The sequence below is a fragment of the Choloepus didactylus genome, chromosome 12 (genome assembly GCF_015220235.1).
Source record: "Choloepus didactylus isolate mChoDid1 chromosome 12, mChoDid1.pri, whole genome shotgun sequence".
Classification (NCBI taxonomy): Eukaryota; Metazoa; Chordata; class Mammalia; order Pilosa; family Megalonychidae; genus Choloepus; species Choloepus didactylus.
In genome coordinates, this window is record NC_051318.1 from 94624993 (window position 1) to 94642446 (window position 17454).

General features: G+C 38.6%; 1 protein-coding gene across 6 annotated transcripts; it reads left to right on the top strand.

The window, feature by feature from the left end:
- The first annotated feature begins 83 nt into the window (after nucleotides 1–83).
- Nucleotides 84–14117, top strand: LOC119507047 (nuclear fragile X mental retardation-interacting protein 1-like). Of its 6 annotated transcripts, none has more exons than XR_005211110.1 (6): nucleotides 84–517; nucleotides 2563–2645; nucleotides 4002–4100; nucleotides 4910–4946; nucleotides 6037–6204; nucleotides 11986–12046. XR_005211110.1 is itself a non-coding variant. In XM_037800109.1 (6 exons), the coding sequence occupies exons 1-5, from the start codon at nucleotides 217–219 to the stop codon at nucleotides 12041–12043; spliced, it is 618 nt and encodes a 205-aa protein (XP_037656037.1). In that variant the 5' UTR covers nucleotides 84–216; the 3' UTR covers nucleotides 12044–12091; nucleotides 14099–14117. The 6 variants fall into 6 exon arrangements, 3 of the variants coding, with proteins under 3 accessions (XP_037656037.1, XP_037656036.1, XP_037656038.1); XM_037800109.1 differs by lacking the exon at nucleotides 4910–4946 and adding an exon at nucleotides 14099–14117 and having other exon boundaries at nucleotides 6128–6204; nucleotides 11986–12091; XR_005211112.1 differs by lacking the exon at nucleotides 4910–4946.
- Nucleotides 14118–17454: the final 3337 nt, after the last annotated feature.

Here is a 17454-nt window from a genome sequence, read left to right on the forward strand (position 1 = left end):
CGTCTGGGCCTGTGGTTGGCTGCGTCGGGTAATTCTCGCTAACGGATATGACGTCTAAGGCTTGTTCCACATTCGCAGACGAGGTTCCCGGCCTGACAGGCCGCATGGCTGAGCCGGCCAGTGGTTTCGTGGTTCCTCCCGGGCGGTTTCCACCCCCCCGAGCTGAACCCCGCGTTGGGGTCGCTGAACGACACTGCAACGCGGCGGGAGAACTGGATGCTCTGGGCAGTGCCGCCGCCGCCGCCCCCGCCTTCGTCGTCGCCTTCCACGGTCGGGTCAGAGCCTTCGTCGGACACGCATCCCCACCTCGCGGCCCAGCCTCTCTCCGGGGTGCCGCCCCCCTTCGACATCCAGCTTCTTCCCGGGGCGCAGTCCCCTTTCGATGCCCAGTCCCCCGTTGATTCTCAGCCTCAGCTCAACTTCCAGCCTTCCTGGAATTTCCAGGCTTCGACATCATGGTACTGGAGACAGTCTCCTGAAACATTTCCTCAGCTTCAGAAGACCCACAATCCTCACGGTAGGCAGTTTTTCCTCATAATAGCACCCCTTTACCTGTCACCGTTCCCTCTCCTTCCCTTCCATTTCTCCTTTTACGTACTTTCTGCATTTCTGATTCTGCCCTGAAGTCTTGGAATCTGGTCATTGATGTCCCACAATATGTCCAACTGGAATGTTTTCTCCTCCTGTTTATTCATTTTAGCAGTTATTTATTGAGTTCCAACTATATACTAGATACTGGAAATATAGCAACCCGCAAAACATGGAGAAATCCTTTTCTTTATGGATCTTAACATCGTAGTGTGGACAGACAATAAACAAAATACTTAGGTTGTGTGTTTGAAGGTAATGAATGTAATGCATATATAGAAAGCAGAATGATAGTGCAGTTTTAAATACAATGGTCAGGGAAGGTTTCATAAGGAAGGTGACATTTGAGCAGACACTTCAGGGAGTTGAGGGATCAGAGTTATGGACGTATCGGGGGAAAGGGATATAGGTAGAGGGAACTGCACATGCAAAGCCCTTGACGCAGGAGCTGTGGAACAGAATGGAGTCCATCGTGGCTAGAGAGGACTGGGCCTGGAGTAGAGTAGTAGAAGATGTGACTTGTCGATCATTAATGGAACTGTGACCTTGACTTTTACAATGCGTAGCCATTGACCGGTGTTGTTCAGAAGTTTTAAAAGATTAATCTGGCTGCTGTGATGGGAATTGAAAGGGTGGTCAGTTTGGAGGCCATTGCAGTTATCCTAAGGAAAGATTTGGGGGACTTGGGTTAGGTTGGAGCTGGATGATGGGAGGTAGATGGATTCTAGATATATTTTGAAGATAAGACCAGCATGCTTGCTGAAGAATTGGATGTGGGATGTTAGATGAGGAGACGAAGATGACTTAAGGTTATTGACAAACTGCTGGAACTGAGATGGGGAAGACTGGATGAAACATTTAGAAGGGAAGAACAAGAGTTGGGTTTGGATATGTACATGTCAAGTAGAGATATTGAATGGCTGTCAGCTATGAGACTGTACTCTGAGGACAAATGCATGGCTGGAGCTATTAACTTGGGCATCATGAGCATATAGATGATGAGCTTGTTCACATAAAACCATTCTCCAGCACTGCACAAAATTCAGTTTCGGTTAAATTGAATCCAAATACTCAGTGAATGCTGTGCAATCCAACTACCTAGTGAATGCTGGTTGTCAGTGGAAATACAAGTGTGACTAAGACTGTCCTAAGTCGGGCAAGATAGGTTCATATGTATATGTATATGTGTGTGTATGTAAATTATAATACTAGTATGGCTGGTGATAAAGGTGTATAAAAGTGATTCAGAATGCAGAAGAAACTGGGAACAGCTTTTGGATGAAGTGTCTTGTGAAGGTGTAGGATTTGGGGAAAAGTGCTTTCTAGGTAGAGGCAACGAGATGTCAGTACAGGGGTTTAGGAATGGAGGGTACAGAGGAAGCGTAGGGTGAAAAAAATGAACTGGAATCTCATCAAAGCACTCTAGGAGCCATTTGCTGATTTTTGAGCAGGGTATATTTTTGGTGTTATTGTGTGGGATCATTTGGAGAGGAGAGGGCTTAGGAACTGGAAGACAGTCTAGGAGTATATTGCCGTAATCTACGTGAAAGATCAGGGTTTCTGAGTTGGGTAATGGCAGTAAGAATGGAAAGGGGCAATAGAATTTGAAGGAAGATGTACTTAACAAGGTTTTGTTTTCCTTGTGTTAGAGTGTTGCTGGCAGGGCTATATCAGAGATTTTACTGTTTAAATTTATAATATTGAAAATAACTGCAAGGAATTTTCATTAGGTTATTGTCCATTCCTGTGCCCAGACACCTAAAACATCTATGGACCTGTAATCTTAGCAGTATTTAGTCATTGAAAATACTTATTGGTAGACTAGTCTTAATCTTTATTATGATTTATTTGACTTTCAACTACTATTCTTAGAATGGCTAATTTAGCAGCGTTTTTACTCAAGTAACATGCTATAGCAAATAAAACTTTAAATAATTGTCTATTTGCAAATACTGATCTCTTTTTGTTTTTTAGCTAAATGTTCTTATTATCCAAGAAAATATGATGCAGACTTCACTGATTTCAACTACCCTCCCAATAGAAAACAGAAGAAAAAGGTGTTTGGGGGATGTCCTTGAACGTCCCTATGTCACTTTTTCATATCTTGCATTTCTGTCGTAACTGTCTCAGTGTTTTGTGTCCCTTATTGACTCTGTATCTTTGAGAATCTTATCTAGAAGGAAAAGCTTCAAACAAAATCTTTTGGAGAAGTAAATGGAAAAATTGTACAAAAAGGACTAACAGAAAGAATTGTATTCGTTTCAATATAGAATCAAGAGTAAAAATAACTGAAAATTATTTTAGTACAAATTTTATTAAACCTGATGTAGTATAAAATAATATTACTAGCAGAAGAGGGGGAATTTAGGAAGTATTTAGAAGTGCAAATGTTTTTCTTTTATAAATTGAAAACATGGTATTAAGAACAAATTATGACACAAAGTTTTTGTTTTTCAAATTTTTTTTTCTTTTTAACAAAGAAGGATCTTTTAGGAATCCATATTTCTGTGCTAGAAAAACAATTCCTTAAGTTTCTTTTTCTTGTATTAAATTTAAAGTTAATGTTTTAAATTTAAAATGGTTTGTATATCATCATCATCTCTGTATAATGTCTGAAATGATTGAGAGTGGCAGGATTTTTTGTGTGTCATTTTTGTTATCTTATTTGTTGTTTACCTTAATTCATTGTAAAGCTTCAGTGTTTTTCAGTGGTAGATATTTCTCGTTTTTAATGAGGAAAAGGAAAATCAATTCTTGGTTATATTTTAGAAACCAAATCTTAAAATAGGCTTCCTTTATTCGGATAGGGCTTGCAAATCTGGTTTTTAAATTTTAAGGTGAATAAATAATGCCATTTGTTTAGAATATGTTGAGCACTGTCTACAACATGAAATAATAGCCTTCATTTTGGCATAAAAACCATATAATTAACATTAACAAAATGTTCTGCGAGTGCAGTGTATTTGTCTGCATAATCCTGACAGTCAACAGTTATACACCATTTCCTATATAGGCTGTCTTTGTAATAAACATTTTTGTTTTATGTTCAAGCATAAAATAACTAACTTTACCTAAGTGATCCATTTTTCCCCTTTCTTTTTTTTTAAAAAAATTATACAGTTATTTTTCCTAAGAGTCAAAGTGCAGTTTACCCTGAATATTTATTTTTAGAGCATTTTGACATATACTGTTCTAAGTCTTCATTAGATGACTCACATTTAAAATTTTTCATGTCTGTTTTTTCCCTAATAGATTTGCTAAAAGGGAAGAAAAGAAACATTAGAAATATGTTCAGAAATTTTTCCCACATATGAGGATGAAAAGTCAAAATATTTTTTAAAAAGAAAGAATTATATTTTTGTTGATTAAAGATTTTCACTAAAAGCCTAATGCCTCTTCATTTTTGTTTGCAGAAAAGAAAGGAACCAGTTTTTCACTATTTTTGTGATACCTGTGATCGTGGCTTTAAAAATCAAGAAAAGTATGATAAACACATGTCTGAACATACAAAAGTAGGTATTCTTTTTTGTTTGTTTGTGCTGAAATTCATTTAGTAGAATTGCTGTCTAGTTGTGCGTTTGGTAGAAATTCTGAGGCTTATTTCTTTAAAAGTTTATGGTTTTCATAGAAATGTTTGATGGCTTGACAAATTTGGTCAGTGACCCTGGGATTTGCAATTTGAGGATGGGGAGTTCTCTGCTTCAGGAAGAAGTGAAACGTCAGTAAAGAGCAAGGGCGGTCTGGCAGCTGCTTTTGCATGTGTGTGCCTCCACTTTGTAAGAGGGCTGGGCCCCCCCCTCCAGTTGCCCTGGCGCCTCTGTGAGTTCTTTTCCCTTTAAGGCTGCTCTTGACCATTTAACCAGATATCAGTGTATATTTTCCCTTGGCCTGTCACCCTCTAAGTATGGTCCTAATCTTATTAAGCACTTTTTTAAAAAAATTTGAAACAGAATGTTTGATAAGTAAAAAAATTTAAAAGCCTTGGTGTGGAGAGGTTTTCTTTCAGCTTACAGAAATGCCTTTTGACTTTAGGAATGAAGGACATTTTACAAAATTGTGGTGTCATGCTTTCAGTCAAATAGAGAAATAAATGATATGTATTACTGTACTATATACTTTGAGAAAGTCATTCCTTTTAAATGCAACTCCATTTGGAGTGATGTTTGCTTTGGTATTTACATAAACATGCAGTGATGATACCACACAGATGGAGTAACTTTGTAAATATGGCCAAAATACATCTGTGCTTGAAGTAGGAGGGTAAATTTAATGTGTGAGCAATTTTGAATAGTCTTTTTTTAAAAAAAAAAAACTCTTTTAGTGTCCTGAAGCAGATTGTCCAATTTCACTGGAGAAATGTAAGTTCTTGTTTTTGTGTCTTTCTTTACCCTATGTCTTTTTGATACATGTTCTTTTTATTCCATTCATGTATTAATTTCTCAGCTCTTCATGTACATAGTCTAATAATAAGTAACATTTGTGGAGTCCTTTTCACTTTTTAAGGGACTTTCACGTCTCTTATTTAGCTTCATCTTCACAAACAGCTATGTGGAATATATAAACACTGATTCCATTTAACAGATTAAAAATACATTTGCCTAAGGTCTCAGAATTGATTCTTCAGTTTGACTTTCTTGACACCAAACCATGTGCTTATTTTACAACACCATGCTGTGGCAAATAGTTATGTGTACTCACTGTTTCTTTGGCTGCCTCAGTTTTGGTTGATAGGTCATTCATTTGGGTATTTACTATCAGTTGAGAAAATGAGTAATATATCTACTTTGTAACCAAAATTATTTTACTCCTTTTTTTTCCATCAAGTAGCCCTAATCTAATACAGTGTGATTGGGAAAGCCACATGGACCACACTCCCCTTTGTCCAGTGTATGGATGAATGAGTAGAAAAACGGTGACAAAAAAAAAAAAAAGGCACCCAGTGATCTTTTTTACTTTAATTGTTCTTTTTCACTTTAATTTTTATTCTTATTACTTTTGTGTGTGCGATAATGAAAATGTCAAAAATTAATTTTGGTGATGAACGCCCAACTATATAGTGGTACTGTGAACAACTGAATGTACGCTTTGTATGACTGCTTGGTATGTGACTATATCTCAATAAATTGAATTATTTTAAAAAAAAATTAATGAAAAATAGGATGGGATGGGGAGTTGGTTTGGGTGTTCTTTTTTACTTTTATTTTTTATTCTTATTCTGATTCTTTCTGATGTAAGGAAAATGTTCAAAAATAGATTGGGGTGATGAATGCATGAGTATATGATAATAGTGTGAACAGTTGATTGTACACCATGGATGATTGTATGGTATGTGAATATATTTCAATAAAACTGAATTTAATTTAAAAAAAAAAGGGAAAGTCATAGTAAGAATCGATAAAATTCCTAACTTTGTTTTAAAATTGTCTCTGTTACTGAATGTCCTATTAGGTACAAAGTCTCCGTTATCTCCCATAATACTTGAGATTTAGTCACAAGCCTAGTTTATGCATCCTGATGTTCAGCAGGCTTTTTCCCCTAGACGTATGCTCCTGGTATGAAGAAGATGAAGGTTGATGCTCCAGAGGAGATTGCAGGGTGGAGGGAAGAAAGAAGAAAGTGAGTAAAGTTAAGGACTAGTGAAATAACTTTCTTTTACTGTTGTAAGTCTCAGTGTTTCAAAATAATGTAGGTTTTTTTTTTAATATTAAACTTTTATTTTGAAATACTTTCAAACTTATGGGACAGTTTCAAAAATAGCACCACCACCCCCATAGAAAACTCCAGCAGGCCCCTCTGCCCCCAGATACCCAGACCCACCTCTTCTAACATTTTGTGTATTTTTGTTGTATCATCCTATCCATCAATCCATCTAGTTATCCATCCATCTTTCTGTCTGTCTGCCTGTTTATCAATCCATTTCCTGCACTTGTGTGTAAGTTGTATACATCATTCTCCGTGAATACTTAGTACTGCCACGTACATTTGTGAAGAACGAGCGTGTTCACCTATGTGTCTTCCTCAAGTGCAGTTACCAAGTTCAAGAAATTTACATTGGTGTTAGGTTTACAGTCTCTATTCCAATTTTTTCGTATGCCCCAGTAGTGTCCCTTTGAGCCTGTTCTAGTTTGCTAATGCTGCTGGAATGCAAAACACCAGAGATGGGTTGGCTTTTATAAAAGGGGTTTATTTGGTTACAGTTACAGTCTTAACGCCATGAAGTGTCCTAGGTAACACATCAGCGATCGGTACCTTCGCTGAGGATGGCCAGTGGTATCCAGAAAACCTCTGTTAGCTGGGAAGGCACGTGGCTGGCGTCTGCTCCAAAGTTCTGATTTCAAAATGGCTTTCTCCCAGGACGTTCCTCTCTAGGCTGCAGTTCCTCAAAAATGTCACTCTTAGTTGCACTTGGGGTATTTGTCCTCTCTTAGCTTCTCCAGAGCAAGAGTCTACATTCAACGGCCATCTCAAACTGTCTCTCATCTGCAGCTCCTGTGCTTTCTTCAAAATGTCCCTCTTGACTGTAGCTTCTCTTCAAAATGTCACTCAGCTGCACTCAGCTCCTTCTGTTTGTCAGCTCATTTATATGGCTCCAGTGATCAAAGCCCACCCTGAATGGGTGGGGCCATGTTTCTATGGAAATTATCTCATCAGAGTTATCACCTACAGTTGGGTGGGGCGCATTTCCACGCAAACAACCTAATCCAAATGTTCCAACTTAATCCCCACTAATATGTCTGCCCCACAAGATTGCATCAAAGAATGTGGCTTTTTCTGGGGGGCAAAATACATTCAAACCAGGACAGAGCCTTTTCTCCTCCCATATTAGACCTCATCCAGATCATGTATGCATTTAGTTGTCATTGTCTCTTTAGTTGCACTTTCTTTTTCATTGTTATTGTGGGAACATAATACACAACCTAAATTTTCCTGTCTCATCCACTCCGAGCATACCATTCAGTGGAATTAATCATATTCACAATGTTGCAGTACCCTCACCACTTTTCATTACTAAAACTTTCCCATCTCCCTAAACAGAAATCCTACACCTGTTTTGCATTAACTCACTAGTCCCCTTGGCCCCTTCCACTGGCAACCTGGACTCTATCTCTCTCTGACCTTGCATGTTCTCTAATATTTTCTTTGTAGTTACCATAGAGCTTAAATTTAACATCCTAAATCTATAATAATCTCATTTACTTTGATGCCAGCTTAACTTCAGTAGTATACACAAACTATGTTCCTATAATAGTTTATACACATAATGTTCCTATACCTTTCCATTCCCCAACTTTTATGAATTTCTTGTCACAAATTATATGTTCACATATTATGATTTCAAAACCACTGATTTCTCATTACATTTTATGCTTTTGCCTTTTAGATCCTGTAGAAAGTAGAAAGTAGAGTTACAAATGAAAAATACTATAGTACTGGCATTTATATTTTAAATGTCATTATAATTTATATTGTAAATGTGGTCACCCTTATTGAAGATCTTCATTTCTTCATTTGTCTTTGATATATTGTCTATTGTCCTTTCCTTTCAATCTGTAGAACTCTCTTTAGCATCTTGCCTAGGGCCAGCCTAGTGCTGATGGACTCCCTCAGCTTTGTTAATCTGGGAATGTGTTATTTTCTCCCTCATTTTTGAAAGACGGTTTTTGTGGATATGGAGTTCTTGGTTGGAAATTTTTTGTTTTCAGCACTTTAAATTTATCCTCCTGCTGCCTTCTTGCCTTTGTGGTTTCCAATGAGAAATCGGAACTGAATCTCATTGAGGCTCCCTTGTTCATGACATGTTGCCCCTCTCTTTGGCTTTCCAAATTCTCTCTTTTTGTCAATCGACAGTTGGATGGATTTATGGCAAGGTGTGGATTTATTTGGATTTATCCTGTTTGGAGTTTGTCAGGTGTCTTGGATGTGGATATTCATGTCTTGTTAAATGTGGGAAGTTTTCAGTTATTAATTCTTCCACTATTTTCTCAACCCCTTTCTGTCTTCTCCTTCTGAGATTCCCACAATGCATTTGTTGATGTGCTTCATGGCGTCCCACAGGTTGCTGAGGCTTTGTTCACCTTTCTTTAGTCTTTCTTCCTCTCCTTCTTAGACTGGATGATATCAATTGCCTTATCTTCAGGTTCACTGATTCTTTTTTCTGCCAGCTCCAATCTGTTATTGAATCCTTCTAGGGAATTTTTAATTTCTTATTGTGGGCTTCAGTGCTTTTGGTTCCTTTTCCTAATTTCCATCTCTCTATGATATTTCTTGTGTTCATCCATCATTTTCCTGATTCCTGTAGTTTTTTTGTCCATGTTTTTCTTCAGCACTTTGACCATCATTAAGTCTTTTTCTGGTTTGTCCCAAGTCTGATCCTCAATGATGGTTTTCTTCTTCTTTTTTTTTTTTTTAAAAGCGGTTTTATTGAGGTATGTTCACATACCATTTAATCCATCCACAAAGTGTACAATCAATGGCTTTTAGTATCGTCACAGAGTTGGGCATTCATCCCCACAGTAATTGTTAGGATGTTTTCATTACTCCAAAAAGAAAAACTCCATACTCCTTAGCAATCACTCCTCAATCCCTCTATCTTTCCCCATCCCTACATAACTACTCTTCTATTTCTGTCTCTATAGATTTATTTATGTTTACATTTTATATAAATGGATTCATACAATATGTAGTACGTTGCGTCTGGTTTCTTTCACTTAGCATAATGTTTTTTTAAATTATTTTTTAATTAGAGAAGTTGTAGGTTTACAAAAAAGTCATGTAAAAAATACCATGTTCCCATATACTCCCTCTTGTTGACACTTTGCATTAGTGTGGTACCTTTGTTACAACTGGTGATTAAAATGGTACTATTAACTATAGTCCATAGTTTACATTAGGTGTATTTGTTCCTCTGTACCACCCTATTATTGTATTAGTGTCATACATTTGTTATAATTCATGAAAGAACCTTATGCTTGTACTAGTAACCCCCGTCCGTCGTCCCCAGCAGGGTTCACTGTGTTACACAGTCCCATGTTTTATCTTCCAACTTTCATTCTAGTAACATACATGACCTAAAACTTTCCCTTTCATCCACATTCACAAACATAATTCAGTGCTGCTAATTGCAGTTACTGTAATGTGCTACCATCACCACCATCCATTTCCAGACACTTACAAGCAAATAGAAATTCTGTACAAATTAAGCCTCAGCTCCCCATTCTCTGCCCAATCTATATCCTGGTAACCTATATTCTAGATTTGTTGAAGAGACTGTTTTGTCCCATTTGAGTGGATGTGGCAGCCTTGTCAAAAATCATGTGACCATAGATGTGGGGGTCTGTTTTGGACTCTCAATTCAATTCCATTGATCAATATATCTGTCCTTTTTCCGGTACTGTGCTGTTTTGACCTCTCTAGCTTTGTATATGCTTTAAAAAGTGTGAGTCCTCCAACTTTGTTGTTGTTTTTCAAGATGTTTTTGGCTATTTGGGGCCCCTTTCCTTTCCAAGTAAATTTGATAATTGGCTTTTGCATTTCTGTGAAGTAGGCTGTTGGCATTTTGATTGGTATTGTGTTGAATCTGGAAATCAATTTGGGTAGTATTGACATCATAACAACACTTAGTCTTCCAATCCATGAGTGTGGAATTGCCTTCCATTTATTTAGGTCTTGTTTGATTTCTTTTAGCAATGTTTTGTAGTTTTCTGTGTACAGATCCTTTACATCCTTGGTTAAATTTATTCCTAGATATTTGATTCTTTTATTTGCTGTTGTAAATGGAATTTTTTCTTGACTTCCTCCTCACCTTGCTAAATATTAATGTATAGAAACACTACTAATTTTTTTTTTTGCATGTTGAACTTGTATCCTGCAATTTTGCCGAACTCATTTATTAGCTCTAGTAGCTTTGATGTAGATTTTTTGGGACTTCCGAGATACAGGCTCATATCATCTGCAAATAGTGAAATTTTTACTTCTTCCTTTCTGATTTGGATACCTTTTATTTATTTATTAATATATTTTTTACCTTACTGCTGTAGTTAGAACTTCTGGCACAGTGTTGAATAACAGCAGTGACAGTGGACATCCTTGTCTTGTTCCTGATCCTAGAGGGAAAGTTTTCAGTCTTTCACCATTGAATATGATGTTAGCTGTGGGTTTTTCATATATGCGCTTTATCACGTTGAGGAAGTTGCCTTTTATTCTATTCTGGCTGGGTGCACTGGTGCTTGAGTCAGTTAGGATTGGGCTCCAGGATATGTAACAGCCGCCTCACTACCATGGATGAAAACAAACAGGTCTGGTTTTCCCATGTAAAAAAAAGTCCAGAGTTGCTGTTGCTGCTGGACAGTGCCTTAGGGCATAAGCTCTCTCACATTGCTCTGTAGTAGGTTTTTTTAATCCTCTCACCTTCCAGATGACTCCTGCATAACAAGTGTTTAGCCCACATCCTAGGTAGGAGGAGAGGAAAAGGCCAAAGGTACAGGTAGCTGAATTTGTCCCTTTGCACTGGAAAAGCAATAGCTTTATTTTTAGACCCCAATTGGGAGACTTTGATGTAGCTCTGCTTGGCCAGAAGGGGATCACGTGGCCACCTTTAACTACAGAGGAGTCTGCAGAGCCTCATCAAACAAAGCTTTTAAGGAAGAATGAGAGAAAGGGTGGATAGCAGTGTGTGTCTCAGTACTTTGTGGCAATCTTGGAAGCTTGTCAAATTTCAAAACTATTAGTGCTATTGGGAAGCGGCTCTATTGTTTTGAATAAAAAGTTGACTTCAGTTTGTTTGACTCTTTTCATGTAGATAGGTGGGCCTGAAGGCATAGACTTTAGTTGTGGTTTCTAGAGTACAGACTAAAGGTATGGCTGTGATAGTGGATGGAAACACCTTGGGAAAGGAATGAGCAGAATCTATGGAGTGAATAAATGAGGGTTCAGATTTGTGGTATTTAAAAGTGCTTAAAAGTAATGAGGAACTTAAGTGAGGATGACAGTTTTGGATGAGGTTTATTTGTACCTGTGGTGTTTCCTTGTTAATAAGTGTTCTGAGATTATTTTTTGGCACTTGCTGAATTCATCTGCATTTCTTCCATATCTTATTTCTCTAGCTGTTCTACTTTACATATGCCTAAGTGTTCATACATTATTTCTATAGTTATACTTCATTAATAAAAAATATGGGGATCATTATTCTTCTTTTAGTACATCTGATAGATTTCTCAGAAATAAACTAATATCCTCCCTAACAGCAATGTTCTTAAAACCTATTATGAAAATATATTTACTTTCTAAATTTGTCATTCTCAATTTTTTAAAAAATGTCATTTCAACTCCTAAAACAGAACGAATTCCACATTGATATGGCAAGAATAGTTCTTATTTCTTATTTTGCTTTCTTTCTAGTGAGAGCTACATTCTTTCTGAGAAAGCCACCGTATTCTTTCACGTGCAGGAAAGATAAAAGATACGTAATTGCTGTGTTAGAAGAACGTATAAAGAGTTTCATAGAGTAAGTATTTTAGAGCTGGACGAAACTCCAAAGGTTTTCTTGGGGTGTTGCTCCTGTACCTTTAAAGAGAGCACATCATTGTCTTTATTCCTTCATTTTTATTTTTCTCAGATGAGCCAAACTCAGAGGTGATCACTGTGCTTGGATTAAAAACTTTAAGGCTTGTCACTAATAACCTGTAAGTGTATTGTCAGGTGCTCTTTTCATTCCTAGCCAGTAACTTTTCTTCCCTGAATTGATTTCTTTTTTTTTTTTTTTTTTTAATCTTCATTAAAAAAGTGATTCTTAATTCCTGCTTAACGCAGTATGATTTGGCATTAGAGAAAAGGAGTGGTAGAGGTTTGTTCCTCAAACCTTGATTTTAGAAGCTGGGACACCTACTTCACACCAGATCGGCGGTCCACGAGGTGGAGTAGTTTTGTGATTTTATTCCAATAGTTACTGTGACTCTAAGGAAATCCTCTTTTATTGTGTCTTGCATTCATCCAAGATTCCACCAGAGGGGGTCTTTTCCTAAAGAGTGCTTCATCTTTTTAAAAGCCAGAAGGGCTTTGAAATAAAATTATAGAACTACAGCTTTTTTTCCAAACAGATGTGGTTCAGTGAGAGCAAAGAGGGATTGTGCTTTTATAGAACATAGGCTCAGGGGAAAGTCAGTAAATGGGAGTGGCTGGAGGATAAGAAAAGGGTTGGAGACACTCATATTACTGGAATGATGTGTGCTGGGGTTTGCCCATTCATTGGCCTGGTGCTTAAGGTTTCACTGACTGTTTAAGGCATAGGCAGTAAGAAATGAAAGAGGGAGAAGTGAGTGAGAGAAAGAAAAAGAGCATATGGTTTCAGGGCCAGTTCCTGTAGGAGTATTGTGGAAAGATGAAAGTATGAGGAGAAAAGTGATTTTTGAACATAAAACTGAGAGAGAAACCAACTGTTAAAATGTCTCTTATCGGTGTTATAACTTCCTAACACCTATTCCATTCTCTCTAACAGGAGATGTTAGCCTAAAGTTTTATCTGTACATAACTGCATTTTTTTTTCAATAGTCTTCTTTGAGTTTACTTCAAGTATACTTGAGGAATCTGAACCTGAACTGTATCCTTTGTGAAAGGATGCAGTTTACTTTTTCTTATTCTTATACGTTAGGCTTCTTGGAGAATGGGGTTAAAGGCACTAATTGTTTTATTTTGGTGGAAGTGGCTCCCTGTTTCTTTGTATGTATGTGAACTGGGTCTTGTTTCTCTGGTTTCCCTTTTTTGGGATAATTTGCTCTCTAGTACTCTCATTTTCCCTAGTTTTTGATCTCTGTTCTTTGTAAATAAGAACAGTATAAAATTTTGAAGAGGGGAGAAACTAAGATGGCGGCTAGGTGAGACAGGGCAAAAAAACACCTCCGTGAAAAAAACTAGATAAAAACCGGAAAGTGACCCAGAATACCAGTTACAGCGATGTGCCAGCTGGACAAGGTCTGCTAGTACCACAGGGGCCATATACTCGGTGAAACCGGGAGTCTGCATTCTGAAACGAGTGAGTAAGCTGGCTGGAAGACCCACAGCCATGCAGCGGTCTGGAGAAGCCAGGGTTTGGTGTTTGGAGACCGACTGGTCTACAAAAAAAGGGAAAAACCCAGGAGCGACTACAGTTCTGACAGTGGGGACCACGCAGTAAAACACAGCAAGAGGGGGCTGGGCCAGCCTCTCGGTGTCTGGCCTGGAGGATAGCCCGCTGCAGATACCTCGGGGAGAGCCAGAAGCTGAAAGAAACCCCACGGCTTGCAGCTGACTCCCCGGAGGGCTAGATAAACCCCTGCCCAGGGCTATGCCCACAGCCCAGAGCCTGCCACTTGTCTTGGAGCTGGGAAGGAGGAACAGTACGAGGAGGGGGGGGTTGAGATGCCCCGTTTGCCCATCTTCGCATCAGGCTGAGAGCGCCCCTGCACGGCTGGGCGGCCCGGGGCTTCCTTTGAGGGACGGTGCGCACTGGTGACATAGCATGGCATTCCTTCGGCAGAGCTCCTGGAGGATCGCAGATGGAAGGAGGGACCCGCTCGGAGAACCCAGGGACGCAACCCCAAGTCCGGTGATTTGTGGGACAGCGAGAGAGAGGGTCTGGGGCTGAACTGACATGAAGGCTTAGACTCTTGCGGTGGCCTTGAATCTCCAGGAACCTGGGGGATTTGAATATTAAAGCTGCCCTTCCTGCCTGGCCACCCGGACACATGCACCACATTCAGGGCGGATGGCTCCAGCAGCACACCAAAACTGAGTTCTCCAACTGAACCCCACAAGAATCATTTCCCCACACACTGCAGGGACAAGGTTGAGAACTGACTTGAGGGGTATAGGGGACTCACAGATGCCATCTGCTGGTTGGTTAGTTAGAAAAAGTGTACGCCACCAAACTGTGTTTCTGAAAAATTAGATTGGTATCTTTTTTTTACGACCTGAAAGAACTCTATCAAGCAAAGCAAATGCCAAGAGGCCAAAAACAACAGAAAATCTTAATGCGTAAGATAAAACCAGACGATATGGAGAATCCAATTCCAAACACTCAAATCAAAATATCAGAAGAGACACAGTTCCTGGCACAATTAATCAAAGAACTACAATCGAGGAACGAAAACATAGCAAAGGATTTAAAGGACATCAAGAAGACCATGGCCCAGGATATAAGCGACATAAAGAAGACCTTAGAAGAGCATAAAGAAGACATTGCAAGAGTAAATAAAAAAATAGAAGATCTTATGAAATAAAAGAAACTGTTGGCCAAATTAAAAAGACTGGATATTCACAATACAAGATTAGAGGAAGTTGAACAACGTCTCAGTGTCCTAGAAGTCCACAGAACAGAAAATGAAAGAACAAAAGAAAGAATGGAGAAAAAAATTGAAAAACTCGAAATGGATCTCAGGGATACGATAGATAAAATAAAACGTCCAAACTTAAGACTCATTGGTGTCCCAGAAGGGAAAGAGAAGGGTAAAGGTCTAGAAACAGTATTCAAAGAAATTCTTGCGGAAAACTTCCCCAACCTTCTGCACAATATAAATACAACAAAGCATAAATGCCCAGCGAACTCCAAATAAAATAAATCCAAATAAACCCACTCCAAGACATATTCTGATCAGACTGTCAAATACTGAAGAGAAGGAGCAGGTTCTGAAAGCAGCAAGAGAAAAGCAATTCACCACATACAAAGGAAACAACACAAGACTAAGTACTGACTACTCAGCAGCCACCATGGAGGCGAGAAGGCAGTGGCATGACATATTTAAAATTCTGCAAGAGAAAAATTTCCAACCAAGAATACTTTATCCAGTAAAACTCTCCTTCAAAGTTGAGGGTGAGCTTAAATTTTTCACATACAGACAAATGCTGAGAGACTTTGCCAATAAAAGACCTGCCCTACTTGAGATACTAAAGGGAGCCCCTACCACAGAGAAACAAGGAAAGGAGAGAGACATATAGAGAATATTAGCAGACATATATAGAACCTTACATCCCAAATCACCAGGACACTCATTTTTCTCTAGTGATCATGGATCTTTCTCCAGAAGGGACCATAAGCTGGGACATGAAACAAGCCTCAATAAATTAAAAAAAAATTGAATATACTCAAAGCACATTCTCCAACCACAATGGAATACAAATAGAAGTCAATAATTTTTGAATTGTTACTCCACTATTTACTTCCTACATGATATAAAATACACAAACTCTAAGGACAACTCAGTGGTTTTGAACTCAATGTAAAATATGTAATTTTAGACACCTATGTAAAGGTGGGGGAATGGAGGAGTATAGTAACATAGTTTATATGTCCTATTGAAGTGAAGGTGGTATCAAAGAAAAACAAGATTGATATGGATTTAAGAGGTTAATTTTAAGCCCCACAGTAAACACAAAGAAATTATCAGAGAATATAACCGTAGAGATGAAAAGTAAAATTTGGGTTAAGAGAAATGGGGAAAGGGGCAATGGGGAGTTAAGAAATGAGTGTAGAGTTGCTGTTGAGGTGAAGGGAAATTTTCTAGTAATGGGTGGTGGGAAAAAAGCATTTACAACATTATAAATGTGAATTAATCCCACTAATGGAATGCTAGGGAGGGGGGTGGAAATGGGAACGATTTAGGCTGTTATATGTTTCCACAACTGAAAAAAGAAAAGACAGTCTAACTAGATGACAATTGAATGCCTAAGGATGAACTTGGATGGGATTGGAGGATAGAGGACAGGTGGCTCAAGAGACACAGTTGAGGACATAAGGAAAAGGAAATATAGAATGTAAGCTTCGTATCATTGTTGACTCTCTTGTACTTCTTAGCTGTGCTTAATGGATTGCATAAAAGAATGTTCTTATTCATGGGAAGGGTTATACGTGAATTACAGTGTTGTTCAAGGATTGTGTGCAGCTTGCTCGCATATGTTCAGTAGACAGAGCAATCGATGATGGATGATAGGGGAGGGAGGGAGGGAGGGAAAGAAATAGCAGTGTGACAGCATGCTTAAGTTGGTGGATTGGGCTATCGGGGGAGGGGGGTCAGGGTATGATGGAAGTTCTGTGTATGGGGTTAGTATTGTTTTTGCAACTGTTCCTATAACTTTGAATTTATTTCAAAATAAAAAAAAATTTTGGAGAGGGTCTCATTAGTTTTGGCACTAATAGCTTTAGAAGGAATATTGGAAGATCTCTGATCTTTAGGAAAGTGTTACTTGAATCTGCCAGAAAGGGAAAGTTAGCTATTATAAAAGGCTTCCTCTGAAGGAGTTTTCACAACATCCTTGCTGCCTCCTCATTTAGGGAATTCTTTCTTATTCCACCTAAAACCCTCCTGCTGTAACAGATGTTGACGTTTTTACCACTGAAAAGCACTTTCTTAGCATCTGCTCGTAGGTAGTACTCTGTAGTACCAACGGTTTTATCATTCATTGTATGTCCCAACATTTGAGGGTCTGCAGTATTTGGAGCAAAATATGTTGATGAAGCACAAGTTGTAAGAAGAGATTGAATTTGGAAGTTGCAGAGGGCGTTCAGTAGCTGTGAGTTTCGTGCCTGAACACTGTGGGACCTGTGAAAGGCATCACCTCTTCTCCCGTCATTTCCCTTCTGCATGTTCTGTCTCCACATTGAGAACCGCGGGCAGGATTCTCTCTGCAAGACTTTTATTGTCATCTCTCATCCTCTTTTAGAGGCTGCACATAATTCCAGTTCTCTTTAACCTATCTTCAGAGGCTTTTCCATCCTGCCAATCATCTTTGTATCTCTCCTGAATCTCTTGCTGTTTTATTTTCCCTCAACGTTCCTTTTTAGTTTAGAAGTACAAAACTGGACGCCTTGTTCTGAGAGTATCTGACCACTTTTGAGTA

Coding starts and splice junctions, on each gene's coding strand:
- LOC119507047 (XM_037800109.1), top strand. CDS start 217: ATGCTCTGGGCAGTGCCGCCGCCGCCGCCCCCGCCTTCGTCGTCGCCT. Junction 518..2,562: donor GAAGACCCACAATCCTCACG/GTAGGCAGTTTT, acceptor TTTGTTTTTTAG/CTAAATGTTCTTATTATCCA. Junction 6,205..11,985: donor TGGAGGGAAGAAAGAAGAAA/GTGAGTAAAGTT, acceptor CTTTCTTTCTAG/TGAGAGCTACATTCTTTCTG.